Below are 21,783 nucleotides of genomic sequence, written 5' to 3' on the forward strand. Positions count from 1 at the left end.
GCTAAAACATCATGCCAGAATCCTGAAGGCTACACAATTTGGCGCCCATGCCATCGCCGACATTAACCCGAGCCAAGAACCCCCAAATTTGAAAACTTAACACCAGAAGAATTGAAAGACAGAAGGGAAAGAGGGTTGTGTTTCAATTGTCATGAAAAAATATACCTGGTATTAGTGGTAATAATTGTGCCAAATTGCTCTGGCTGGAACTAAGGGAGACTGAAGAAGACGCCCTGTCAAAAAGGAGCGATACTGAAATTTCCCAAGGACTTCTCAGGTGTGTGGAGGATCAGTCGGCTATCTCTTAATACAAGCCATCACTGAAGCTCAAGGACCTCGTACGTACGATGCGGGTTGACGGAAGCCAAACCTAAGGGAGTAGACCCCAAAACGTATTTTTGAGAAAAATTTAAAAATAAAGCTTTTTTCAAAATTTCTTCTTAACATTAAAAGCTTTTTGCATGTTTGTCTTTGGCTGCAAGTTAAAAATAAAAAATAATATTCCACTTGCTGGAGTATTCGGGTTTAATATAACCCAAATTCAACCGGTTGTTCCACCCGAATTCACGTCAATTTTTTTTTCTTTTAAGAAACGAACTCCAACACTTCAAAATGTCATAATTGCATTTCGAAAGCTAAAAACGAACACCAAACACTTTTAGACTCGTGAATGACTGAAAATAATAATCAAATAATAATTATTTATATTAAATAATAATTATTCATATTTATTTATATTAAATAATAATTATTCATATTTATTTATATTAAATAATAATTATTTCAATCATTATTTCACACTAACTTTCATAACTTCAATTATTTTATACAATTTTTTATACGTTCAATAATTTTTTACCATGGTTATCCGTGAAAAAAATACTTTCTCATACAACTATCACTCAAACATGATTTTAAATACAATTTAAATTCTATCAAACATATTTTTTCCCTCAGACTTTATGCACTAAATAATAATTGGGTTTTGATTTCAAAATATCTAACATCCAAACATACTATATTATTTCGAGTAATTCTATATGTCATATAAATATTCATTATATGTCTATCAAATAATGATGTAACTTTTAAAATTACCATTGAGCATACGATTGATCAAATAATGAATTTGATCGAATCGTAAATTTGATCAAACACAAATTTTAAAAGTCACCTCATTATTTGATAGACACTTAATAAATTTTTATATGACATGTAGAATTACTCTATTATTTTTCAATGTAATATGGCTTTTAAAAACATGTGGGTCCCTATGTTTGAGGCTTCGAGCAACGAGCGTGACGAGCGTGCACACATTCGGCTTTAGTGGAGTTGGGCGACTTGGGTGTTTAACATTTCATAGTTTATGTGGGCCAAGCTAACAATGGCAAACCACAAGTCCCCCTATTTGTTCGTTCATGATAAGGCAATTCATTTTATTATGTAGATTAAATTTGATTGCATCTGACTCTGACAATATAACATTACGTATTATCTTTACATGCCATGACTATCATACAACAACTTATATATACCATTAGACCATAAAATAAATTTTATTTAGCGTCATGATCTGATAGTCTACATCAATTTTATATCAATGCATATTGAGTTTGAAATTCATGTATATGAGATTTACATGCATGAGTCTCACATCTTATGTGTTTTAGTGTAGAATTAATGCACTCACCCTCTGACATGAAGTGGACCCAAATTCATATGAGAAGGTGGGTGCGTAAGAAACGTGTAAAAGAGTTTTTTTTTTTCCTTTTCTTTTTGGATATCATCATCTTTATTGAGCAATGTAAGCTCAATTCCTTTAAAAAAAGAAAAAACAAGGAAAAAAAAGAAGTACTTCGATCGAGTTTGATCTTTAACATTTCATAGTGTTCATAAACCTTGGAATGCTACAATGCTTCTTCTTCTTTGTTCAAACAACCAGATTTCAACTTCTTGAGAAAGGGAGATGGCGTGAGGGTGAAATAGAGAGGGGGAGGGAGAAAGGCAGAAAGCTAGGGTGGGTTAAATATTATTTTAATTAGTAAGGGAATCTATGTTGTGGGTTGTATTTTAATGATATATATCGATTTCCGTGCCCGTCAATTGTTTGATTCAATTATTAAAGGTTAAACTAGTAAACTTCAGCCTTCGGGGATCGCTATCCATGTTGCAAAGTTGCAGCAAACGACACTAAGAGCGCAGAGTTGACTGAAGAAGACTCAAAAGATTGAGCGGAGGAAGAAGACTTACAATAGTTCACTGAAGAAGACTTGCGATAATTATTGTCAACAAACGCTCGGATCAATCTCTGGGAGGTAGAGGAGCTGTTTTGCTTTCGAAAATCCACTCAAGACGCCCCAGGTTTTGATCGCTCTCTGTTTGTTTTCTGCTTTCCTTTTGTTGCCCATATTTCTGAGCCTAGACTTCTAGATAGCAAATTCTTTCTCGGAGGATCTGTATTTGATTCATAGATCTTTGCTGTTTTTTGTTTTACTGTTTTCATGCTTGAATAAGTCGTGAAATTTGCCGGCACCGGCCAATGCTATTTTCTGAAATCTAAGCCAACATATGAGCTTTTACACCCTCGTTCAGATCTTTGGCCGGATGAATGTCCATGCTTCATTTGTTAACAAAAATGTTAATCACAACTTATCTCAAAATCATCTTAAGCTGACAGGAAAGGAAAGTGTGAATTTCATCTAATCATCGGACCAGACAACACGTGAAATATTTTAATTGGAATAGGAGAAAAATCTGGGATTCTGGTTTGATCTCACAATTTTTATCCCAAAAGCTTAACAGAAAATTATTTTTCTGCACCATAAATTCTGAAAACATTGGACCATTGTGTGTGATTTTCTTTGTGCAACAAGATGGTGGATACATCGTAAATTATGATTATTTTTTAGATTTTGTAAAATAAAAATGAAAAGAAAAAAATTATTTCAGACATTCCACCATGTTCTCGGTGTAGTGTGAGTCGGGAGTTACTGATCCAACAAGGCAACAATATCTTCTATGAAATGTGGGAACTGATTCTCTTCTAGGAATTAGGTGGACCTTGACATACGTATCTGCTAAAACAAACTGTAATCCTTGTGATCTTTGTAAAAGTTCTAACGTTCAATTTTTTGTTATCAGCTATGGCCTCGAGAGATGCGGAGAAAGAGGCAATACTACAACAGTTAGAGAAAGAAGAAGTGAAAAGAATTGTTCTCATTGGGGATGCTGGAGTAGGGAAAACATGGATTGCAGAAGAGATAAGTGATTCTGCAAGCAGCAAGGGCTTATCTTACATGACCTTTTGGGTGTTCCTGAATCAACAACCTGAAAGCATGTCTTTTTATTGTGGCAGCTCTCTTTATGAGAATTTTGCCCGTCAGCTGTCTCTACTTTCAGATTTTGAGGATTGGGAAGAAGATAATGTCAGTAAGGAAGAGAAGCGCGTGGATATGGAGAGCTTGAAAGGGGAGATATCAAAAGTGCTTGAAAAAAAGAGATCTGCAACGCCTAATGATAAGAAGAAGTTTCTTCTCCTAATTCTGGATGGCGTTCCTGACACAAAGAAGGAAGATTCCATTCTGCCAGATATAAAAGATGCTCTAAAACTGAATGAGGAAAGTAGTCTGTATAAGGTTTTAATCACTAGAAGATCAAAAGAGCCCGTGAAGGAAGCAAGTGAGAGCAAGGAAACGAATGAAGTGACCACGGAGACAGATCAGAGCATCGAGATCAAACCCTTGACTGATCAAGAGGGTTTGACTCTACTTGAGGAAAGAGTCAAAGAAAAAGTTAAGAGGATTGCTGGTTTTGATAATTTTGCCAGAGAAATTGCCAAAAAGAGCAAGGGTCTGCCAGCTGCAATAGTCGTGATAGCAGAAGCCTTAAACCGCATTGGAGAGCATGATTCCAAGACTCTGACATTGGAAGGTGCTCTGAAAGAAGCAACTGACGATGTAAATCCACTACTGCCCTTTGCATATGGCATGTTACAAAAGACTGATATGGTTTTGATCAACTCCTGTCGCCAAAGCCGGCCGTTATTTCTCAAACACGGTGGAGTTCATTACCATGAGCTGATAGCTTTCTGGATATTGGAAGGATGTGTAGGTGCCTTTGACCGAGTTGAGGAGGCCTATGAAGAGGGATATCGCATTTTGATGGAGCTTGTAGATCTCCATATGCTGAAAATCCCATATGATAACATTGTTGTCATGGACGGATTAGCACTTACAGTTCCTGATGATTGTGGCGAAGATGGATATGGAGGGTCAACGACGTCGAATCTCGGACTGGCTACTGTGCTTGAGGGTGTTGATTGGCAAGGTTTCCGGAGAATCACACAGGCAGGTGGTATGATAAAAACTCCGTCCAATATGGATGCGTCCCCTATTGAGAAAAGATGGGAAAAAGTATCCACGCTACTCATTGATGGAAGGCGTCTCTACAGGGAAGTTCCTGACAAATTCTTTGACCCAATGCATCGACTCCAGGTTCTTGTGATTTTTAATCCTACATTCAGATCACTACCCTCAAGCTTGTCTAAAATGGGTGAGCTTCGTCTGCTTGTGCTCAGGGGATGTGATCCGTTGGAGAACATTGATCCCATCAAAGGACTCAAGTCATTGACAGTTCTTGAGATATCTGGTGCTACCTCCTTGAAGAACATTCCGGATGACGATTTTTTTAAGAATTTGACTCAACTGCGAAGCCTCAATCTCTCTGCAGCCCAGATCAGATCGCTACCTCCTTCTGTCTCCCTCCTGAGTGAACTCCGTTGGCTCATCCTAAGGGGGTGCTCTAGCTTTGAAACACTGCCAAAACTAAAGAAACTCACAAACCTCCAGGTGCTTGATCTCTCTGGTGCTACCAAATTGAAAAGATTTGAAGACGTCACATTGAAATGTCTTGAGAAACTCCAAATTCTTGACATTTCTGAAACCCAGCTTGAACGCTTGCCAATCCTTGGCAGTCGTGAAAATCTTACACGACTCTCATTAAGATGCTGTGAAAGCTTACCTAGATCGTCCATGCTAAAGGGATTGTCTAACCTCCAAATTCTTGATCTTTCGGGTGCTGATAAGTTGAAGGAAATCCCAGACGAATCCTTGCAAAGTAAGTATGGCCTCAAGATCCTTAATCTGTCTAAAACTTCAATCAGCCATTTACCTTTCAAGTTTGACAAAATCTCTAGTCTTGAGTTGCTTGATCTTTCTGGTGCCTGTAATTTGGTGAAAATGGAAGATAAGTGCTTCGATAATCTGAGTTGCCTCCGTCATCTTGACCTCTCCAACACCAAATTTGAAAATCTACCTTCGCTTTCCAACCTTGATAAGCTTGAAGTTCTTAATCTTTCTGGTTGTAGTGCTTTGACAAAAATAGGAGATGATCAATCTTTTGAGCACATGACTCGCCTTCGGTGCCTCAACCTCTCTGAAACTAAGATTGAATGCCTACCGTCCCTTTCCAAACTTAACCTCCGTCAACTCTTACTAAGAAAGTGTATCAGCCTAAAAGAACTTCCACCTCTGGAATCTCTGTCGAAACTTGAGGAGCTCGATTTATGTGGTGCACTGCTTCTGAAAGGAACTAAAGCTGAATTCTTGAATGATATGAACCTCCTTCAGCTTCTCAACCTATCAGGGACGGGTCTTGTGTTACCTTCCCTGTCCAATCTCACCAACCTCACCCAGCTTTCCCTTCGAGGTTGTTCACTCTCAGAATCGAAGCCAAATTTGGGAAACCCTACAAAGCTTGAGGTTCTGGATCTTTCGGAGACAAAGATTACTTCTCTACCATCCCTTGGAAATCCTAGCCGTCTCCGCCAACTTAAGTTAAGGGACTGTTCAAGCTTAGGGAAGCTACCAGATCTAAAATTGCTGATCCATTTGGAGGTTCTTGATTTGTGGGGGACCGGAATTGAACGATTTTTTCCCTATGAGATCTCAGAATTGACTAATTTAAAGCACCTTGATCTGCCAGACATGAAGGGTATTCAAGAGCTTGAGTGGGGGAGGATAAAGCGTGTACCGGAGGAGGTAAACTGGGTTCAGTGCGGCATCTTCAAACACTGTCAAAATGGGCCTTGCGTATCGTTGAGTGCTACAGAACTTCCTACAATTTTGAAGCACGAATCTGAGTTAGGGGGGACATGCTTCTCTGTTTACCTTCTTAAGGAGCAGCGTAGTGGTGGAGATATCTTTTGGCACAAAGTTGACCCTTCCTTGAGAAATATCTACTTGAAGACTCTTTCTGTTCCTGAAGAGCGTGGTCTGCTTCTGGAAATTGTTGGATGGCCTGAAGAGCGTGATTGTTTTCCTGGTGTCGAGGATGGCCTCGAGTATATTTCTTTGATTGACAACAAGTTCATAAAATCCTTATCTGCGGGTGTGAAGGCAATGAATGTTGGTGTGATGGCAATGAAAGGCTGTATGGTAGAGAGGTGCACCGAAATGGAGACCATTTTTGGCGGCGAAGAGACAGAAGTCAAAATGATGCTAGAGACTTTGTGGGCGTCAAACCTTCCAAAGTTGGAGAGTGTTATCTCCAGTGGGATTGTGGAATTTGGAGGCTTTCAAAAACTTACACGGTTATATCTAGACTGTTGCCCAGTGCTCCAAGTTGTGTTTGCTTCGCCCCAGCTGCCAGAAAACCTTGAAATCCTCCATATTAAATTCTGTGAGAAATTGGAGACTTTGTTTTCTCCAGATTTACAAACAGAAAGTAAACTGCGGAAATTACAGAAACTGCATCTTGTGGAACTTCCTGAGTTAACTAGCATTGGAGTGCCAGAGTATATATCTCCATCTATCCAATCAATCAAGGTTTGTGAATGCCCGAAGATCAACGAAGAAGAAATTTCTGAATTGCCAGTTGAATCTATCGCGAATTCCAAAATTGAAGAGTATTGGGGTTTAACTGGCATCTCTACAGATTTCAGGTGCTAGGGAGTTTGTTGAAGCTCTTTCATGGTTAATTTGTCAAGGAATCTGACTAGTAGCCATGTGCATCTTGCCCCCATATGTAACTTCAGTCTTCAGGTTCGTTATGGTTTCGTTGCATTTTGTTTACACACAAAGCTGCATTCTGACATCCTTGAGCGGCAATTTTCTTTTCGTTTTATACTAAACTCTCCGTGTTAATATCCCTGTGCCTCTAGATGTATTCTGCCATTTTAAGCTTTTTGTGAACAATTTGTCGTAGAATGGACTATTTTGCTCATGGAGATTAAGGTATTGTAAACGTTGTTTGTTATTGCTGGTTGAACTATCAAATGCTTGCAATCACCTGTATTCTTTCATATTCATACTCTTGGTGTGTGTTCAAACAGTAAGATACAATCTTCAGCTTCTGGGTTGCAGCCATTGCTATCTAAATGCCATGAATCTGCCTGTCTTTCATGTATTAATTCCAAGCTCCTTGTTTATGATAACAACTTCCAGTTTTTGCTGCATCTGTGTATCAAATGGATAATTGATGATAAACAACTGTTGTTGGGGGTGGGGTGGGAACTTGGTTAAGAAGACTAATATCCTGGAGGAATTTTTTAACCTATCAATCAGATTCTGTTAAGTTGTGTCTTCATCATTTCAAGCATGGTAAGCCTTCATTTTTCATTTGGCTCTTATAAAATTCACATGCACAGGGGTGGTCGCCTTGTCATCCCTCCCACATTTAGATCTACAACAGAGGGATGGCTGCACGGCCATTCCCTGTTTGCCGACCTTGCCACCTTCATCAACCATGCATAACCTACCAGATTTTTCTGAAATGATGCATTTCAATTCCATACAGGGGTAAATTTGGCCCGAGAAAATCCCCATTCTCATGTGTCGCTCACTTGCGCCGTTTTCTATTAATGCTAACGGCCAAAGCTGACCCAATGGTAATTAGGAACATTTTGGTAGTTCATGGGTCTGAGTTATAGTGACTTGGAGTTTGATGTCAAAGTGCAAATGGGGTGTAAATTTGGAAGGGTAAAGTGTAATTTTTCCAAATTAAATCTTGAAAACTGCTTTTGAGAGGGGTTATGATTTCTAAAGCCGCTCTAATAACGCATGCAAAATTTGGTTGAAATTCATAATATGAACTTTTATTTCTCCATAGAAGGAAAGAAAGCAAAAGCATAAAAAAAAAAAATAAAAAAAAATACAAACAAGATAAATGCTACATATCACTCCTGAGGCTCCAAGGCCCCAAGAGTGGATGAACTCCAATCAATCCTGCTTCAACATTGTCTTATTTTCATTTGGGTAAACACAAAAGAAACCTTTACAGCCTAAAATGTCACAAGGATTGACAAATTCCAGCAAGTGCTTCTTCAACTTGGCAGCTTGTGTAGCTCATGAGAAGCAACCGAGAATCGTAAAGTCCATCCATTATGGAATAGTTTTATGATAAAATTTATAGTTTTTAGCTATATAGCATAACGCTATCTTGCCACTATTTATTATTCTGATAAGACATTATATGTTCGATTAACTCTCGTTAAAAAAAATAAATAAATAAATTATGACAACATAATAAAATATTCATCAAGGTCAAATTAGATGGCTCATGATTTTCACTTGTCTAAGCTTGAGACTCTCAATGATGAACACCAACAAATTGAGATGGGTCATAATTAAGATTCCTCCAGCTGTATTATCCCGTCACAACGACGATTAAAAGTTTGGAAAAAGTCTTATATAAATCCGACAAAATTATTTAATATGTACCAATTATAATACTCTATTTTCACAAAATATATATATATATATATATATATATATATATATATACTTTGTATACATTCCAAATTCTACTTTTAAAAAAAAAAAAAAAAAAAATGGTGTGGGGCCGCGAAAAAAGGCCCACAACTGGGTTGGGGACAGCTGTGTAGCGCAAAAAAGCTTATTAGAGACACCCTGTCAACTAAAGAAGCAGGTAGATGCAGATAAAGAAGAGAAAGCCCAGAAAAGAACACCAACCAACCATGTGCGTAACGGTTGGAAAATGTAGCAACGGTCTCTCCGGTCAGCCTGCCCGTAAGCCCCTCCGTTTCTCTCTCCTCCCACACACCTATATAAAACCCGGCCCCTCATTTGCACCCTTCATCAAACACCGTACCAAGTTTTTGTAACATTTTCTTTCTTTCCTCCACCACATTCTCTGCAACTTGCAAAAGACCTCCAAAGAAAAATCAACAATGGAGTCATTCAAGATGGGTCTTTTCTTTGCCGTGATGATTGTGTTGATGGCCGCATTGGCCACCCAGAATGCGGCGGCCACCGATGCACCAGCGCCTAGTCCTACCTCCGACGCCACCTTATTTGCTCCCACCATGTTTGCTTCTCTTGCCGCTCTGGCATTTGGGTTTCTATTCTAAATTACCTTCTTCGTCTTATTTCTACTTTTTCATTGAAGAATGGGATTGGGAAAAAGAGAGGAGGGGCCCTCTCTAGCTGTTTGGGTTTTTGGTTTCAGTGACCGTTGGTCAACAACACATTCATATTGTATTGTTTCATTCTTGTATAATTGTGATTTCTAATAATCTGAGTTATATATATGACATTTTTTTGTTCACAAATTAAAATAGCCATTTTTTAAGGCCCGTCTGAAAATGCCATGTAATTCTTGAGCCAGAATTTCCTACGGTTTCGCCGTTGTTCGAGCACCTGTCCGGGAAAGGTGAGCATTGCATTCCATTTAAATCCTATTAATGGAAAGATCAATTTATCTAAATAATTCATTTCTTTTGCTACGGATATGTTATAAATATGTATTTGAAAATTTTTCTTTAAAAATTAATTAAAAAATTAAATTTAATAAAACTTTTAAAAAAATAAAAATATTAAAAACTTTAAGACGGCTGAGCCATCTCTCTTTTTTTTTTCTTTTTTCTTTTTCAAGTTTTTAATATATATATATATATATTTTAAGTTTTATTAATTTTAATTAATTTTTAAAAATTTTTATTTTTTTATATTGTGCAACTTGTTAACCTTAAGGGTTGATACACAGAAAAATAAATAGACGTCTTTTTTTTTAAATTCAAATATCATTTGTGATACAAATTGAAATTAAGGTATTGAAAAATAAAATTTTTAAAGCAAAGGTACTCAAATATGTATTTAACCTTTTTTTTTTTTCTTTTTTTTGGTTAACTAAAGGGGGTAGTTTAGTAATTTAGGAGCGTGAATTCTAAGTTAAAAAGGCCGCGAGCCCTGAAACCCTAACTCGTGGTTGCTCTCTCTAAGCTCCAGCCGCACAACCAACCCTCCCTCCCTCCCTCCCTCTCTCAGGTTTTTTTTTTCTCTCCCTGATTTGCGTGTGTGTGTGTGTGTTTAATTTGGATTGTTTGTGTGAATGCCTCATAGAGTAGCCGTATGAATTTAATCTGGATTTCATAGCTTGGCTTAGTTAAGGGGCAGATATCAATTTTTGAGTTTACAAAAGCAAATGCCGTTTTGACGGGATTCTTGGGTCTGCTTCATCTTTCCCATCAATTGTCCCCCAAGCAGCCTTTGACATGTCTCCTTCTCCTCCTTCTTCTTCGTCGTCATGTTTTCCTTTTTTCTTTTTCTTTTTCTTTTTTTGAAGAAATGGAATTTTAAATTATGTTCTATCTTTCCCATATATCTATTTGTGTTGGTTGCCTCAGAATAACTAGACGGTGATTAAAAATACGATGCCGTTTGGTTCAGACAGGGGCACACAGTAAGTAATTCGAATCTGTGTTTGTGTTTGAGGGAAAGGAACGCTTTTCTCAAGCTCTTCCTGTTCCTTTCCTACACAGCTTCGAATATTCTTTTTCTTTTTTTCTTTTTATTTATTTATTTATTTTATTTATTTTTTATGTTTTTCATTTCCTCTGGTTCACATATTGATAATCCTTAATTTAATTAAAATAATAATAATAATAATAATATAAATCCCAAGAGCACCCTAATTAACATATTTTCTTGTGATTTGGCTGAAGAAAAACTAGTGCTTTGTCGTGATCATTTGGCATTTATTGTTTGGGCTCATTTGAGTGGTAATGTAAAGTTAAGATCTGTGAGCCAATTAAAGGCGGTTTAGATGGTAAATGCAAGTGCTAATATTCGCCTAAAAGGGCCACACGGCATTTGTTAATTTCCTTTTATTTTTAATTTTATTGGGGAAATAACTTTTATTCTTATTTTGTAGACATATTAATATGCAAGGTTAATTAGCCTTTAGATAAACCGGAAGTCCGATTATTTTTAACACCACCCGCTTCAAACAGAGGCTCATAATTACTTTAATTAGAGGGTCTCTACGACTCTACCAGTTTGGGATTACGTTCAAGCAAAAATTTGTCCATTTGGTGAAAAACAAATTTTATTTTATTTTATTTTTCATTTTTTGCTCTCAAAAAGCCTAAAAACTGGGTTTTGAGGACAAGGCCCTCCCTTCCCATTCTCTTATTATCACTTCTCTAAAAAAAATCAATTTCAAAATATTCTTTATTTTTTATTTTTTATATCACACTAATAATTTTTTTTTTTATTTAAATAAAAAGATTCACTACAATATAATTTTTTTTTTTCTACTTTTTCATATAAATTATTTTTACTTTATATCATATTGATCACTTCTTACTACCATTAAAAAAAAAAAATCACCTTAAATATGGGAGGAAGGGGTTGCCAATATTTGGCAACTTTTCCTTTCAAATATGAGGGAATTTTTTTGTAAGTAGTAGTAAAAAGTGATTAATGTGATATAAAGTAAAAAAAAAATTATATGGAGAAGTGAAAAAAATTTGTATTGTAATGAAAATTTTTATTTAAATAGTAATAAAAATTTATTGATGTGATATAAAAAGTAAAAAAAGTTAAAGAATGTTATGAAGTTGGTGTTTTTTTTAGAGAAATATAAATAAGAGTAAGTGGAGGGAAGCGAGTTACCAAATTGTAGGAGTGTACAAGCAGTGCGGTTATTAACTGAAAATAATTAATAACTGCTAATAAATGGCAACAAGTACAACAGCTAACCTGAAAAATTGGAATTAACAGCAACCGGATACCCGAGTATCCGGTCGCGGTTATTAGTTATTACAGTTTAAAATACCGGTTAATAACCGGATAACTGCAACCAGTTTTTATTATGAAGAATTGTATTTTGATATTGGCAATCAGAAGCGCATTAATAAAACCAAGCCTGGATGGATTGATTTACATAAAAGAGCCGAAGTTTATGGATTGACACAAGTCTATTTGAATACTTTTGTGTAATCAATCTTTCAGACTGTCCAGTTCAGAAGAATAGCATATAAATGAGAGATGGAGTACGCAACTATGCTAGTAGTGCAATCAACAAAAAATTGATGACAAACAGGGTATTTTGCATGTATTCCAGAGCTCAAAACTAATGTAGGATGATCTTAGGATTATGGTACATATGAATATGTTATTCTGTAGCACTAGTACTCCTGATTGATTATAAACTGCAAAGTTGGAACTGGAAAGCAGGCTTATAAACTTACACATCCAAATATTGGATTTTTATTTACAGTTACCCAGCCAAATATTAGATTTTTTTTTTTTTTTTTTAAAAAAATAAAAATAAAAATTGAAAAAATCAATAATAAAATAAAACCGGATAACCGGCAGTTAGTAAAAATTGTAAATGGTAGACCGGTTACGGTTGTGGTTGTTAAAATATGAATAACCAAAGACTCCGATTGCTGTAGCGATTATGAGCAAATAATCGCTACTGCAACCGGTTATATATTCTTACTGAACAGAATCTGCGATTCAGTAAAATTTGGGTTGTATAGTTATATACACTAGCATGTAACCCGCGTCATGCGCGGGTTTTTACTACTTAAAACTGTATAAGAATAAAATTAGAAAGAAATAAATAATATTCAAAGTAGTTTTTTTTAAAAAAATAATAGAATGCTATATTTAATTTTAAAAACAAAAATAAAAATTTAGGAATAAAAATGAAAATACATAAATATATATAGATATTAATTCAAGAGACATTTTATACATATATAAGAATTCACAAAAGCAAAGAACGAAATAATACATTCACATCATTAGAATAACTTGTATTCAATATTTACAAATTGGATAACCTGTATTAAAATGCTACATAAAATTTATCAAGTCTATAAACATGAAATTTGAGAATTTATAATAGAGAAATTGAAATACATCAAGCATGATCGTCCTCATTGTCGGAGGACTCAGGCAGTGGTGCATTTGTCTCTTCTTGACATTCCAAATCAATCATGTGGTGAAAATTAATAACTTTAGGCGTTTGATGCAAGTGTTGGTAGCGACCTAGTAATGTTGCCCTCTTAGGATCAGAGGTGCACGCATGAGCGAGTTCCCTATCTGATATCCCCTCTTGATGTACCTGAACACGTCGTCCCCTCCCATGACTGACGCTAGGAGTCCTCACCATGAAAGGACGCAAACGGAGGACTTCATATTTCTCGCGACACGCCCAGCGTACCAGACTGAGTAAGCGTCCGTTGGGATCTCGTTCATCTTTCTTATGATGTATGTCTGCCATGCTGCAGTCCAAAATATAGATTAAAGAAACAAAAAAGAAAATCATTTCAACTAAAAAAAATCTCACACTAACCAAAATAGCACACTAACCGTAATCAAATAATGAACAATTAACAATTTATAAACTATCAAACATGAAGCGAAATATTATGAATATTGTTTTCTTATTATCGTATACATTGTACCTTCAAAATGAAGGGCAATATCAAGTTAACTGTAACTCACAAAACATATTGTGATATAATTATATAATTATCAGCGTACATATTGTGCTTACTTTGTGATATGAAAATTGAATGACGTAAACTAAAAAAAATATAAACACACGACTTCAAATTATTTAAGAATTTGCATGATTATTGCAAATTATTTTCAAATTAAGCAAAAGAAATCACATGTATTGAATATTTACATTTACTAAATTTAATTCAAGAAAACAATTACATAATATTGTAATGCACAAAATAGTGTAAAACAAAAAGAACCGGATAAAGACCAACAAACAAATAATTATCCATTCTATAAACTAATTTTTTTATTTTTTATTTTATTTTATACTTCAATAATAGCCATCATCAAGCACACCCAATCCTTCTTATATATATATATAATAATAATAATAATAATAATAATAAATACATTTATTAAAACATTGATAGACACGTGAGACTTGGGAAGTTCAGAAGCGTCCATGATGGAGTAGGCAGTGGAGAGGGAGGAGGAGAGAGCAGTAGCTGTAACTTGGATGCTAGGAGATGTTATTCAATGGGTACATTTCAGTATGTAGTTTTAGCATGGGCATATAAGGCCTTTTTACGTGATTACTTTACTTTTATTTTGTATTAGAATGGTGGCCAGTAAGATATTTATTTTCATTATTTTTCTATCACAGAATGTCACCGTCGTCGTGGCGTCCAAACAATCAGAGCCGGCTAAATGGGCAACACAAATGATTCCTTGGTTAAGGTCTTCCAATTCAGGGGACAAAAAATATATCAAATTTAGTCCTTTTTTTTCTTCTTCTGTTTTTAATCTAATTATTAAGTTTTTCAATTTTAACAATTACGTTTTCAGGGTCTTTTCTAATTTTAAATAAGTTCATTTTTCAATCTACTTTTCAATTAATTAATAATATATCATGTCAAAGCTTCTTTGTTTTTGTTTTTCTTAGAAAAAGTTGAAGGAACGAAGGCAACATGGAGAGAAAAAAAAAAAAGACCCCTCGGTACCAAGCCACCTACTTTTTAGTAGGTGGCATGTTTTAAGCCGTGAGATATGAACAGAAGAGGGCCTTCCTGAGATTGAAAAAAGTGCTACATGGCAATTCTTAAAAGAATTGCCATGGATCCGAATCCATAGAGAGTGACGTTGGGCTGCTTATCTATTGTCAATGTCACTAACATGCGCACGTCTCAAGGCCAGGAAAAAAATGAAGAGAAGATGGTTTGGTGGTATATGGGTCTCCACTTGTTTTCATTTTGGTGGTATCTGGACTCCCTTTCGTCCATGGTAGAAGGCGCAAGGAAAGAAGAGGTGAGAATCATTTATCTGTCAAAACAATGGATGACCCGGCAGCTTTTGTTGAGAAAATGGATTGAAACGACAGTAAGTGAGTATCATTTATCTTAGTCTCTTTTTTTGTTTTCCTTTTCGTTTTTTTTTCTTCTTTTTTCTCCGGTTGTAGATGCTTATTTTTTTGTTGGATAATTTTGATATTTTGTTCAGAAATAAGAACTGCAATTAAATCTCAACAATATTTTTCTGTCGTTCTACAATGTGTTTTCAAAAAAAGACAGTAGGAAGAAGATGAACGAATGGTTATGAATTCGCTAGAATACTTGATTTGGTAACAAAGATGATTACAAAAAATCATATGCAAGAACACAACAAATTACAAATTAAGAAAAATAAAAATAAGTAATAATCATATAATGTTGAAATACATATGATCCTCACAATCTACGATCAAAGAAAACTCACAATGTACAAACAGAGAGAGTACCTTTTGATAGATCAGATGCTAAGATAGTAAGATAGCAATGGAAAGCAAACAGTTTTTCTGTATAGAGTGGTTTTGTAACTGTTATGATAGAGGTATAAAAGAAAATTGAAATGATCTACACCTTCGTAGCCTTTGGCTTTAAATGTTGTAAGAAATAACCGCTTCAGTTTTTTAAACAACCGTGAATGTTTTTGTATAGGCAGTTAAAGTCACCATTTAACATTGAATGGACATTTGTCTGCATTTTAAGATGCTACTTGTCTGAATATTATGCATTCCTCCCACTGATTTCTCTATTATATATATATATATATATATATATATGATTCCTTTGATGTGTGGATAAAGGAGAGAAATGATTGTGTAACTAAAATGATGGCGTAATGTCTAGAGGTGCTATGATTAGACTTGGGCCATTTTTTTGGCTATGGATGAAATCGTTCATTAAATGATTTTATTTTAAAACAAGGGAAGAAGTAAGAAGGAGGTTCTCCCACCCTATTATGCATATAAATAAGATAGGTCGGTCCGATTTGATGCTGATAATCCACCAATAAAAATACATAAATAGGCGAAGGTAACAATCATGACAGCCTGACCACGTTACCTTCATAAGGAAGTGTTTTGTTGTCTGGTTATGTCCCTTTTTAAGTTATCCTCTTATCATATATAAAGCAAATGTAACTTTTAGCAGTTTCCGACTATCCTAAAGCCCCCCCCCCCCATATAGATTACTCATTTTTGACTTTTTGTTATGATTATCTATTATGAAAAAAAACCTTCTTTTTTAAGAGTTTGGTCATCTTTTCTGGCGTATTAGGATGCCACTAAAAATGTTTAGGAATGGCTTATAAAGAGGAATTATGATCTCTAACAATTTTGATCTTCGAAGTAATGGTGAGAGAATTTATATGAAATTTATCTGTCCAAATAAATTTTGTTGAGTTATTTAACCACCCATATGAAAATGTGGGTCTTATAGGAGTTCGCTCATAGCAATCAAGGCAAGAAAATTGCTAGAAATCTCTATTCTAAAAAGAGATTCATTTATATTATATGAGAAAGGCTATACATCACACTTTTATCCTACTCTGCTAAATAATAATAATAATAATAAAGAGCTTAGTAATAGTGCCACATCCAAAAATTGAGATAAAAGTGAAATAAAAATGTGATGTATAACCTTACTCATATTCTATAATTTCCTTTTATTATTTACAAGATTCGGATAGTGAACCGGAACAAATCGAATAATTTTAAGAGTCCCTCAAAAAATAACGTGACTTTTAAAATTATCATTTGATCAAAATTTAATAATGATCGATCACAAACTTATAAGCTTTTTTAAAAGCCACGTCGAAGGGACCCAATCAAAACTTATAAAATTATTAGAAAGAACCTCAAAAATTGCATCCAAAGGGCCCTCTTCCCCTTTATGTTGCATAGAAAAAAGGAAAAGAAAAAGAAAAAGAAAGAGATTCCAATCGTATAGATGGAACTATTTGCCATATTCTGAATCTTTTGCTTTTGGAAATGTTTAATTGTTCCTTCAACGATCCAGCACATGGGAAACCAACCAATGAATAATACTGAGAAGGTTGCACCACCTGTGCAAGTACATGGTACCCAACACATAATTCCAATAAGGCTATCAGTGTCGCATCATGTATTTCTTAGCAGGTCACCCTTTGTTGATAATTGGACGGCCTGCAATCACACCGTTTAAAATTGGTCACTTTCTAAAGTGGGTCATGCCTAAATAAAATCTCATTTGTTTGGGGATGGGCTGGTCGTTCAATCAGTCACAGTCATCACCTCCTTTCATGGCGTGGAAAAATATCAGCAAAGGGAGATTTGTGGAACAAATTCAATTCAATTCAATTAGCTGCCCATCATCGTCCTCTTTCTTTCCCCAATTCCGCCTTCGTTTTCTGAATTATGATTAAGACCACCGAGAGTGATGCTTTTAACAGAAATTTTTTGCATTAACTGAATCTATTATGCCAATTACGTAATCAATTAATTCGTCAAATCCGTGGGCACCTACTTGCCAGATTCATGTGGACCATTGTAAGTGAAATGATAATTATAGTCAAACCTTTAAATTCAACACTACAATAATTTACACCTATTTTAAAAGTTTAAGCGAAGAAGAAAGAGAATATGAATTTAAATATTTAAAAAATTAAAGACACAATATACTTTGGTCCCTTAACCTATTCTCCTTTATTTTTTTATTTTTTTTTGGTTTAAGCCTTCAAACTACTAAGCGTGACATTTAAATACATCAAACTATCATCGTTTGTCAAAAAACCCAGCGGTCAGCATTAGACGTTAAAAATTGATAGAAAAGTAGTCACACACTTTGCATGTGACCACTTTGACGAAATTCTCCCCAAAATATTCTCACTTTTGATCATTTAAACGTCCACGCTAACAAGAATTTTTTTTGTCAAAAGATGATAAATTTGGCGTACCTAAGTGTCACGCTTAGTAGTTTGAAACCGAAAATGAAAAAAGAGAGTGGCGTTTGAAGGGCCAAAGGATATTAACATTTTAACACTCACTTTGTCAATGTCACAATTAGTAAATTAAACCAAATCTAGAAGCTTGCTGGCTGCTTTCCTCATAAGAAACTTTCACTTATGATAGATCAACGGCCACTATTTTCCATAAGAAAGTGATATCATATTAAGCAAATCAACACAAACGGAACATTTAACAAAATATTTACAAGAAGTAAGTTTCAAATTCAGTAATTTCAGTAATTGTATCTGAAAACAGACAATCGCACAACCCACCACAATAGACACTGTGCAGTGCTCTAATTATATCACATTACTTGAAACCAAAACATCAGCGGTTGGATATGGATATGGATATGTATGACCATAAGGAATTGACAATACAAAGGATTCAGAATCTACACATATGGCCCAGATACTTTATTCACAAACGATCGAGCTTATGCAAATATGGTAGAATTAAACATGGCAATTCCATCATTCCATGTGATTGTTGAGTCTAAGGAAGGGCCAGGAATTGCTTGGAGGCAGAGCTTTACAGACCATCATAGTAACCACCAAAAGTTATGTGAGCTCTGGCCATGGGAACTCCTCTTGCTGCTGAAATTGCTTCATTCAATCTGGCTGCGTGGTGCACCACTTGCTTCATTCTCTGCAATCATAATTGGAGTCAAAACTCCCCCAATGGAGCAGCAAGCAAACTATTTCAATGCACCCCATTTTCCTTTTGTTTAAGCTGCTAACAAATATGCTAACTAAAAATCAATGATCAAGATTTGCTTTCTGATTGAGGTGATGATATTCTTTCTTTTCTAAGTAGTTTTACTTTTAATTGAAGGAAGAAACCACAGAAAATTTGCTCTGTAATGTGACAAATAGAACCAAATCTGAGTTACTTCCCCAAATACAGCTCAAACATATAGAAAATGTGGTGTTTGATGACATAACAACAGAGAGAGACAGAGAAAGCAAAACCAACAAGATGACAAGAATTTGAAGGAGAACAGGAAATTTGCTGACCTTGTCATCAGCGTAGATCTGGAACCGAAGCTTCTGGTTCGGTTGGTGGTGTTTGTTTCTTTGGTGGCTTCCAAAAAATATAATACAGATTGTAGCAGCAGCAACACCAAAAGAGCAAATAGCTCCAATCCCAGTTAGGCTCCATTTCCATATGTTCAGCCTACCGCTAGTTTCTTCCCAAGTGATCTCCTCTTTGCTGCCATCACAATCCATGTCTATGCTGCTTTTCTTGCTCATTACCATCTCTTTCTCAATTTTCATTCTTGGGGAGGTCTTACTCTCCAAGGCCTCACCATTATCCTCAAATTGAAACGTTCCCGTTTCGATTTGAGACAGAAACCCCCTAGCACCAGACTTTGGGGAGTCCATTTTCATGTCGACAAATTCATTTTCCTTCATTTTTTTGAAGAAAACTTGTGAAACCGTGTCTTGATCAGCTTCCGTAGCTTTGATATTTTCAGTGATAACAGCTGATGGCAAAACACTGATTTCAATAGGTACCTTAGTGATGCCCTTCACCAGATCATCATCGCGGGCCTTGCCCACGCTGCAACTTGTCGGTTCCCAATCAATTGGAAGCGGCACAACTTGACTCGGCAGCCTTGAATTCCGTGGCGGTTCAATGAATTTCCCAGAATTTGGTGATGGGCATATGAAGTAATTCATGTTGAAAACAGTTTTCGGATCGGAATTACGTTTGCCCGAGAAATTCCTTTTCTCACCATCTTCATGGAAATCAAGGAACGCATCATCAGGGAGGTACTCCCACTCATCAAGATCCATTTTCTTCCGAGGATTTTTGGGAATGGAAGACGATTAAACAGAGCCAGAGGGTTGAAATAGGAGGTTTGGGGGGTTTTGGAAACGTGGGTGTTGAATTATTGGATCAAAGAAGGTGGCTTTCATGGAGTTTAGCGTGGATTTTACATGGACTAGTGATGGAGAGCAGGCCACCGCCGTGGTGTCCTCTTGCTCTTGGACTGAAGATTCAACCCTCAAACCATGGGGGGTATATGACATGTTTTGAGTGCTTATCCATCCTATAGGGGACAAATTGATGATGGGCCAGTAGGACCCGCCTACGAGAATGCCCTCGAATTCGATGGGGTTCTACCTCTAGGATGATATTTCTTTTCTATTGTTTAATCGGCCAATCCCTTGTAATTTCTTTTCTTTTTCTTCCTATTTTCCTCCATTATCCTATATTCTTAGTTCTCTTTAAAAAATTCAGTCTTTAAAAGAAGATATTATCTAATATGAAAAAAGAAATCTTATTTAGCATTCTTAATTTACGTGATATATTTATTAATTAAGATTAATCTAAAAATAGATGAATTCAGTATGTCACGTTAGCTGATGATGTTAAGAGTATTACTAAATAGCATATCTAATATGAAAAATTGAATAAAGATTTTAGTAATTTTGTTATTTATGCAATAAATATAAGAATTTTTATGGGAATCATCTATCTGAACAGGTCTCGGACAGTTCATAAAAGTTCTCTCATATTTTCTATCAAATCACTAGCCACCCGGACAGGAAATTACATAAATCTTGATAAAAAGGATGATAACATTCTAAAAGTATCTTCATTGATTCAAACTCACGTAAAGTAAATAAAAGAATTATTTTTTGATTCTTTTGGATAAAGTAAAAGGTAAATTATTAAAACAATGTTGGAATACAATAATAATGAAAATAAAATAACAAAATAACAAAATGAGAGGGAGGAAATAATATTAAATTTAAGTATGATTAGTATAATTAATGTGAGTTTGGATAAAAGTGAACTCAATAGATTACGTTCGGAATAGGGTGAGAAAGAGCTCTAAGGTTCTTATTTTGGTCCTTTCTGTGGACACGTGTAGGCTCTAGAGAGAGAATAGAGAGAGTGAGAGAGCCTTCTACTGTGTGATTAGCCTGATTAGGTGAAGGAGAAAAAGGAGCATCATTCGGTTGCTTCTTAGAGTTGGCTTACAACGACAATGATGGGTTCCGGTTGGGTTGGGGAAGGGAAAAGGGCAAACGTGAAAGTGAAAGCCCTCTACAACTGTCCATGGTTTCGTATCTTTTTCTCTCTTTTTTTTTTTTTTTAATTCTAAACAATAATAATAATAAAAATTATAGCTTAGTTAGAGAAGCAACCATAGGAATGAATCAAGCAAGACAAAGCATATAGCTTAGTTAGAGAAGCAACCATAGGAATGAATCAAGCAAGACAAAGCATATATGATTGAGTATTAAAAAAAAAAAAAAAAAAAAAAAAAAAAAAGAAGAAGCCAAAAATCAGAAGTAGATTCGGTTTCATCCACCTTCATTTTTCTCACTGAAATAAAAGAAAAATGTGAAGTTGATATATATTAAAATCATAATCCTTGGTTTAGTTTTCCTCTTTTGAGTGTTTTGCCTACATTTTCGTGGTTGAGTCCCAAACACGTCATAAAGAGGCTTAATTAGTTCTTAGGTGGGGGTGAGATGGCAAGTAACCAAGTAGCACTGTAAACGTGGAGACTTTGCTGAAAAGCTTATGTAATAGAGGGGCCCACCTAGGCATAGTTTAGTTGGAATATATTTGCAGAGTTGTGATTAGTGCACAACACAAGACAAATGGCTAATCACAACACAAAACAGATGTAGTAGGACCCACAGATGTAGTAGGACCCACCTCTCATCACATTCACATGGGTCCCAGTATTGTGCAAAA

The 21,783-nt window shown here is 35.5% G+C and overlaps 3 protein-coding genes and 2 non-coding genes across 5 annotated transcripts; 4 read left to right on the forward strand and 1 right to left on the reverse strand.

Moving 5' to 3' along the window:
• The first annotated feature begins 2,115 nt into the window (after positions 1–2,115).
• On the forward strand, positions 2,116–7,286 carry LOC133872696 (putative disease resistance protein At4g19050). Its single transcript, XM_062310267.1, has 2 exons — positions 2,116–2,361; positions 3,142–7,286. The coding sequence occupies exon 2, from the start codon at positions 3,144–3,146 to the stop codon at positions 6,945–6,947; it is 3,804 nt and encodes a 1,267-aa protein (XP_062166251.1). The 5' UTR covers positions 2,116–2,361; positions 3,142–3,143; the 3' UTR covers positions 6,948–7,286.
• Positions 7,287–9,030: 1,744 nt separating this feature from the next.
• Positions 9,031–9,552, forward strand: LOC133873977 (arabinogalactan protein 13-like). Its single transcript, XM_062311788.1, has one exon. The coding sequence runs from the start codon at positions 9,188–9,190 to the stop codon at positions 9,365–9,367; it is 180 nt and encodes a 59-aa protein (XP_062167772.1). The 5' UTR covers positions 9,031–9,187; the 3' UTR covers positions 9,368–9,552.
• An 838-nt stretch (positions 9,553–10,390) lies between these two features.
• Positions 10,391–10,514, forward strand: LOC133874428 (small nucleolar RNA U19). Its single transcript, XR_009901288.1, has one exon. It is a non-coding gene; the product is annotated as a small nucleolar RNA U19 (small nucleolar RNA).
• Positions 10,515–10,632: 118 nt separating this feature from the next.
• LOC133874436 (small nucleolar RNA snoR138) lies at positions 10,633–10,789 on the forward strand. The gene has a single exon (XR_009901296.1). It is a non-coding gene; the product is annotated as a small nucleolar RNA snoR138 (small nucleolar RNA).
• A 7,474-nt stretch (positions 10,790–18,263) lies between these two features.
• On the reverse strand, positions 18,264–20,091 carry LOC133873100 (uncharacterized). Its single transcript, XM_062310822.1, has 2 exons — positions 19,080–20,091; positions 18,264–18,711 (listed from the first exon to the last, which is right to left on the reverse strand). The coding sequence occupies exons 1-2, from the start codon at positions 19,860–19,862 to the stop codon at positions 18,595–18,597; spliced, it is 900 nt and encodes a 299-aa protein (XP_062166806.1). The 5' UTR covers positions 19,863–20,091; the 3' UTR covers positions 18,264–18,594.
• Positions 20,092–21,783: the final 1,692 nt, after the last annotated feature.

The sequence above is a fragment of the Alnus glutinosa genome, chromosome 7 (assembly GCF_958979055.1).
Source record: "Alnus glutinosa chromosome 7, dhAlnGlut1.1, whole genome shotgun sequence".
Lineage (NCBI taxonomy): Eukaryota > Viridiplantae > Streptophyta > Magnoliopsida > Fagales > Betulaceae > Alnus > Alnus glutinosa.